The sequence below is a fragment of the Rhodnius prolixus genome, unplaced genomic scaffold, assembly GCF_049639745.1.
Source record: "Rhodnius prolixus isolate KJV_2025 unplaced genomic scaffold, Rpr scaffold_7, whole genome shotgun sequence".
NCBI lineage: Eukaryota > Metazoa > Arthropoda > Insecta > Hemiptera > Reduviidae > Rhodnius > Rhodnius prolixus.
Genome location: NW_027411582.1, coordinates 29,083,592 through 29,091,343, shown reverse-complemented (window position 1 = coordinate 29,091,343; position 7,752 = coordinate 29,083,592). Strand labels below are relative to the sequence as shown.

The 7,752-nt window shown below is 31.1% G+C and overlaps 1 protein-coding gene across 1 annotated transcript; it reads left to right on the top strand.

Annotated features, from left to right (window-relative positions):
* The first annotated feature begins 496 nt into the window (after window positions 1-496).
* LOC141447314 (triabin-like) lies at window positions 497-6,249 on the top strand. The gene is made up of 6 exons (XM_074114743.1): window positions 497-623; window positions 1,681-1,810; window positions 2,630-2,748; window positions 3,163-3,245; window positions 4,860-4,955; window positions 6,077-6,249. Exons 1-6 carry the CDS (start codon window positions 616-618, stop codon window positions 6,205-6,207), a joined length of 567 nt encoding a protein of 188 aa, XP_073970844.1. The 5' UTR covers window positions 497-615; the 3' UTR covers window positions 6,208-6,249.
* The last annotated feature ends 1,503 nt before the right edge of the window (window positions 6,250-7,752 follow it).

The following is a 7,752-nucleotide window of genomic DNA, read 5'->3' as shown; positions in this document are numbered from 1 at the left end:
TTAGAGATATGTCTCATCACTCCTATCTCCTGAAAGTACCCTCAATCAAATGTTCCTGGAATATTGTTTCTAATGAAAGTTATAGATTACCGATTTTATAGAAATTTCTAAGATTTATCGATTACGGTGGAGACACACACACAGTGAGAGACAAAACACACTCAGAAACCAATTTGTAAAATCCACTTTTTCTGACTCAGGGGACTCCCAAAACGGATATATCCAATGAAAACAACTGATCGTAAATCTGCACGATTTCAGATCCTTCCCTTTTTCGGTAGAGCAAGAGAAAATAAAACAAATTTTCTTGATATTTAATTAACTTTTACTTTTCAAAAATATATCAATACTTAACATCTTCGAAAAAATACAATAATATAAAATGTAATAAAAATAAAAGATGACCGAAATACTCGTAAATCGTTATTCTCTCTTTTACTGTATTGACGAAGTCTTTTCAAATGCGTGCATTTTACTAATTGTATTTTATTCAAAACTCATTATATTTACAATTTATTGACGTAAAAGTCAACAATAAACCAGATGTCAAATATTACTGTAGCTTAAATACAACTGCACTATCATAAAATACATTTAGAATAAATTTGAACCGCCATGAAGACGTAAGTAGTACAATTACCTGATTAACTTTTTCTGCTCATTAATTTAAAAAAAAAAATAGCATTTTCAATTAGTTAATTGTTTTATTATTAATAAAAATTAATTATTGAAAATCTAGCTTATGTGAAATCTCTTTAGGAACGTTCAATATTTAAAGATTATCTTTATCCATGTGAATTCCACAATTTTAATGTTTAAAAATAAGGCATTTGTTCGTTGGAATAATGTGAAGAGTGATAAATTTGTGTAATTTCACTAAAAAAGTTAAATAAATCCAAATTTGTGTTCTAAACCTTCTAGTCGATTAGTAAATTTAAAAAAAGCAGCATCGTCTTGTAGTAAAAGTTGAATACGTTCCCTATTTCTCTAACTTTTTAAAATAAAAAAGTTGAAGTATTGTTGCTCAAATTTGTTAATTCGTTTGATTTTTTTTCTTTTATTAAATTGTTAATTTCTTAGTTTTTTCATAAATATTTTGGAAAATAGCTTCTCTAATTTTTCGCAGTTATGAACTTCAGGACAATCTGAGATAAACTTAGAAAGCTTCTCTATAAGAACTGCCAGAACAATCAGATTCTAATGTTGGAAGTAACTTTACAGTTTTGCTTCAAACTTAATGTCATAGCATGTTTCTTGATTGTCTCTGGTTTCGGATTTTCAACAATCTTCAGAGATATTAGACATATTAGATATTAGATATTTAGAGATATTAGATATTAGCTTGGGTCCGATGATAGCCTACCATCTGTCTGAAAAAAAGAAAGTGAAAATTAATAAACCAAAAAATAGACTAGAATAATTGAACATACACAAACTTGTGTAGTTTCTTAAATACGTTGGAGGCATACTTATTAAATGGATCAAAGACCACTACGGTCAATGCAAATCAATAAAAAAAAAAGAAGAAAATTAAATTGACATTCTGATAAAAATGTATTTTTAGGGATCCATGGTTATTTTTAAATTTTTGCTGTTTATTTGATATACATATTCCATTCTTTGAAACAGCAACTATACGGCACTAATATCTTTATTACAAATTAAATTACTTTATTGTAGGATCATTGCTGTGGCTTTTCTTGGACTTCTGGGGCATACATCCTGCGCTGAATCCGATACCACTGCTCTTGATTCCTCTGGATGTCGAGACGTAAAAACTATAGCTATGCAAGACTTCGATCCAAATCAAGTATATATTTTTTAATCCATTAAAAAATTATGTATCTTTATACAATTCATAGAAATGAACTCCAAATTAATGTAAGATGTAACTGGTTAAGCGATTCTCTTAAAGAAATATGTAAATTTGTAGGATGACCACTTTGCATTTTCCAGATACAATAATAATCTTATTCTGAGCAATTACTTTTACAAAATTAAATATTTACTTTAAAGACGTCAATTGTTCGGCTGCTGATGATGGGGGAAGACTTTAGTCTGACAGTTAAGGAAAGATGCAATTTTTAGCTATTGGCATAAGTTTTTAAATTAATAACGACGATATATTACAGAAAGATAATTTTAGTTTTTATTTAAGGTACTAAAGAAAATTTTGTGACCATTAATGTTTTACTTTTTCTAATATTGGTTTTCATGGTTTTGGATATCTACAACTAGTGCACAATTTATTTCGAAAATCAAGTATACATATGTATAAATATGCTATGTGTTTACGTCATTATTTGTACAGCTATTGGTGGAATTAAATTGAATTTCAAATAATACAATATATACTTATAGATTAAAACAAGATGAATTTTTGATAACTTCTTTGCAATGTTCTAAGAGATTTTGATAGTAAAAAGCTCCCTCTCTACTACTTAATGTAGAAGTTAAGGCTAATCAGGCTCAATCAAGTCTAATAATTAACAATAAGCTATTACTAAATCATATAAGTGACCACAATCTTACAGCTTGAAAAAAATTCAATAAAATGCAAGCTTGATTTGAATGTTTTGTCATTGCCTCCTTTATCAATTAATTATACTGATTTTATTATTTTAAACAGTTTTTTACAGGAACATGGTATCTGACCCATCTGAAGCATAGAAATCATTCAAGTGTCTGCCCGAAATTTGATTTAAAACCGACACCGCCAACCATTGATTATACATACGGCGTAACACAGTAAATATTTTCTTTCTCTACAAAATTAATTAAAAAATAGTATCTGCAATTGATTTAAAAAAAAAAAAAAAATGAGTGTCTTTTGCGTTGTTTATTGTACATAAAACTAGTGAATAGCCTTATATTTAATGTGTGGGTCAAGGAAGAAATGCTCGAAGAACTGGACTCAGGCCAAGTGTTCTGTATTCAAAACAGGGAAAAAAGTTTGAAAGCAAAAGATTTGTAGCAGTGATTTTGGGGAATATTGAGATGCGTTCAATTAATAAATTGAAACACAAATTTTGTTTCTTTATAAGGAAGTTTCGGTAAAAATTATTACCTTCTTCAGGGTAGTGTAAAATTTGTGGAGTTTTACGTTAAGCTACATCATCTCATCACCTGTAGGAAAATTATTTTATTTAACTTTATTTGCAGATACCCTGGTATGACATTTAACATGCATTGTGATGGTAAAACTAAGAAAACAGGTGACGTGTACACTCCTTTTACATGCAAAGGTAATTTTGTTTAATTGAAATGTAATTAAAATGTTTTACCGACTGCGAACCAATATTAAAGAGATGGCGAAAAAAAGTAATAGTCTAGTCAAAATATACATTAAACTTGGCGAAATTTCTTTTACAGAAATTGATTTGATTTAACTGTAAAGAATTTTTTTTCTTCACCGATTTCTCTGATTATTTTCCATTTAAGCAATATTTCGCAACCCTGAGCAGCATCTCATTGGATAATATGTACCTTTTTTTATTTTCAAAAAAACTAATTGACGTGGGAGAATTGTCAATCAATACCTATACCTAATTTACGAAATTAAACAATATCGCTCGCTGGTGCCATATTACTAACCGTGTTATTAACAATACAGTTCACAAATTCTTGCTAACAGCAATTCTCTATCTATAGAAGATACTAAATATAATTTGCAGATTTTAATCTTCATTTCATTAATCATTTGGCAAATATCAGTAATAGTAGTTTTTAAAGTGAGTCGTAACTAAAATGTTGTCACTCATTGTTTGAGGGAGCACGTAAAGTTGAAAATATTGCTGTGCAGGGTCTGATTCCACTCTAGCCAGAGGATTTTATTTAAAATGTTAAATAAAAAAGTTAGCGTATAATGTTACTTATCTGCCAACTTATCCGCCACAGATGAACATTACAGGCATTAAGAAATAAGTAAAGCATCATTGTTATCTGCTTACGGTTCCCTGTATAGATAATTAGCCCGCACGAAATGTAGGTATCAAGAAATTAAGAAAAGTATGGTAGTCAACCACTTCCGTTCATGACTGGTGATCGATGAGAAAAATTAGCATTACTCTACTTTGCTTTTTGTAGCTGGATTCAACCCCATAAACTTTCGAGAGAAACGGCGAGAAAGCATGAGCTCTAACCAGAATCTCATTTGTTTTATTTATTTATTCCTATTTCTTATAACAATTTTTAATGTTTTCTAAATTTTTGTTTGAACATTGGCAGTGTTCTGTTTTTAATTTATCAAGTAAAAGGATTAACATTCATGAAGAAAGATTTCGATTGAAACAAATTTGGATGATTCTGTTGATTGTTTACAACGATATTGAAGTATTCTATTTTTATTTTTATCGAGCTTGCGAAATTATAAACGAGCTGCTGTACAATGAAATTTTCCCTCAGTTAATTAGAGCAAGGGCGCAGTTATATTAATGCATAAAGAAAAATTCTTTGAGTTGAATCGAATTAATTTCTGTAAAATGAATTAATTAGAAGATTCTCGTTTCGAGTACAGCTGCAGCTATTCAATTTTTTCTTTTAACGAGCCACTTACAGCTCTACTTCCGGTGATAGTGTCTTTAACGAGAGTCGCGATCCAGAGAATAATAGTTCAAGAATAAATTTCTAATTATAAGTATTTTAAACTGAAAAATGTTGATGGCAACATAAATGGTCATCCTGTTTGGGTTTTGGCAGTACGTTAAGAGAAACTAAATTCATTTGTTTTAGTTCTATTATATAGTTTTTCTTAAACTTCTGTATTTATAAAATGAGGGTGTAATGTATAACTGTAATCATAAAAAACATTTTCTATATAATTGTATGTTATATAATATTAACTAGTGTTTTTATTGAAGGTATCGTTAATTACAACTTATTTATGGCACCAATTGCAACTGATTATCAAACATATGGTTTAGTGTACGTATGTCAGAAGACACCACATGTTGGAGGTAATTTTAAAAAAACAAAAGTTTATTTGTGGCTCCTATTAATTTTTTGATCCAATAATAATCCAATCAACGAAAATTATTAAATTGTGGCAAAAATAACATCTTAAAGATTATTTTCGTTGCTCGCATTCATTGAAAGTATAAAATAAGTCTTTATTTTTATTGAAAACTGAAATAACTATTACTTAAATATGCTTTTTAGAAGTACACATCTCTAAGGTTGATTTCCTGGTTCACCAGACTAAACCGTCAGACCGATAGGAACTATCAGAGTGTGTACCAACTTCTTTTAACGCGACTTCAACAAATTTTAAACTTTAATAGAAATAAGAACGGAAGAATCTTTCGTCCAACATGAAGTGCTTTACCGTAAATATCAGTTCCTACGGAATCCAATCAAAAGCCCTCTAAAATTGCCAGTATTCCTAATTTCCAATCACGTTGATAGTAAATAGCATTTCTAATCATTCATTAAGAAAGCTTGATAAAACAGTTAAACCCACGTCATTTCCAAGTATTCCAGTTAGAAATTGGAAGTTGTTAGATCTGACGTATACCTAGAGAAATCTGTACAGAATAACTGTCATTCATTCCTGTAGGACAATGCGTACAGCATGCTTAGTCTCTATAATTTTATGTACGTTATATTGTTACTTTTCATTGTTCTCATTGAATAGCCTTCCTTTCTTTTATTGCTATTCCATCGGTATATTAGTACTGGTCATGAGTATTTTGTACTTTCTGGCTGTCGTTGATAACTGCAGAACGTTACTTTTCTACAATACACTTTCAAAGGAACATTTATAGGCACCTCATTACAATTATTCTTCCTTGATCTTATTATTGGCTTAACTACGGAATAGTTGATGTCTTAGTCAAAATTCTTCATGCACGAGATTCCAAATATGCACATTAATTTCACTCCGATGGAATCAACTCTTAATAAATTAATTTAATTGGCTAATCTTAGTAAAATGATGTTTGAAACATCTAAAGGAGCGAAGCTTAAGAATAATTAATATGAATTAATATTTTTAGATTGTTTATGATGAATTTAAATTCGTCGTTTCCTGATTCATTTCTGCATTTCAGAGATTATAATTTTTACTTTATTTTTTCAGAAAATGTATTTATATTCAACCGGAAATCCACAACAGAAATACCGGATGGCGCAAAAACTCCATTAAAGCAAAAATTGGAAGAGTCAGAAGAAAATTTGACGTCTCTTGATTGTACGAGTAGCAGCACGTAACCAGAATTATCAAGGCGTTGCAGGAAATATATATACATATAATGATTATAAATAAAAAAGTTCAAAAAAAGAATATCTTTTCTTACTTAGATTCGGGACTTTTTTTTTCTTTTTTTTTTTAATTTATTTGCTATTCACAATCTACAAATAATAAAATTTGTAATAAGTGAATACGATAAAAGAAGTCTTCATGACTGGATCAACTTGAGGAGAGAAGCTGCCCACCGGCAACACTCTCGCTGGAGTTTCTTACATTACTGGAGATTGTCACGAGGCCAATAGCGTTTCAATCGTCGTAAATTCGGGACTTAAAATTCAAACTTCATAATTGAAAAAAAAATCAGTTACCTTTAGGTTTATTTTAATTAGGCATACCTTTCAAGAAGTTGTGATCTCCCAGCTGCAAAGATTTTCATTTGAATGTATTTGTTAAAAAGAATTCATGGATAAATCTACCCTCTTCAAGAGACATCAGTTTTAATGGAAAAACAGAAATGGTTTGGGCACAACATTTAACGAAATCAGCTGTTTATAAAATCACACAAAATAGGGAACTGTTTCTTCAATTTGCATTAGGAAATAAGGACGACCCAGTCTGTAACATCCAGCCATGCCCTACTAAGTGGTTATTTAGGATTAAAAATCACTTTCCTTGGTGAACCTAGGCCGTAATTCCGACTTTTTTCTCTGTTATTTCAACTTGTATTAGAAAATAAGGACGACCCAGTCTGTAACATCCAGCCCTGCTCTAGTAAGTGGTTACTTGAAATTAAAAACCACTTTCTTTGGTTAACCTAGGCCATAATTCCGACTTTTTCCACCGTTTCTTCAACTTGTATTAGGAAATAAGGACGACTCAGTCTGTAACATCCAGCCATGCCCTACTAAGTGGTTATTTAGGATTAAAAATCACTTTCCTTGGTGAACCTAGGCCATAATTCCGACTTTTTCCACCGTTTCTTCAACTTGTATTAGGAAATAAGGACGACCCAGTCTGTAACATCCAGCCCTGCTCTAGTAAGTGGTTATTTGAGATTAAAAATCACTTTGTGAACCTAGGCCGTGATTCCATCTTTTTCCACTGTTTTTTTAAACTTGTTTTAGGAAATAAGGACGACCCAGACTGTAACAACCAGCCCTGATATAGTAAGTGGCTCTGCATCTGGGGACCCCAGTTTAGGCTCAGATGGGAACGCACCTGTCTTGATCTTGGTAATTATGCATCTGTTTTTCAGGCGGAGTTGGCTGCCATTGAGATGGCAGCTTCCTTACTCCGCTGGAAGGGATTTGCCGATACTGATATTAGGTTCTTCACGGGATAGCCAGGCTGCAATTAAAGCTTTGGCCTCTCCTAGTAAGAACCAAATTTCGGCCAATTCTTGCCATGCTGCTCTCAATTCGTTAGGAGCTTTGAATACTGTTTCGGTTACCTGGTCTCCTGGCCATGCCATTGTATTATTTAATTCTAAATAATATTTAATGCCATTGTATAAAATGTTAAATTTTTTCTGAGTCCACAAAATTTGGAACCAATATTGAATCAGT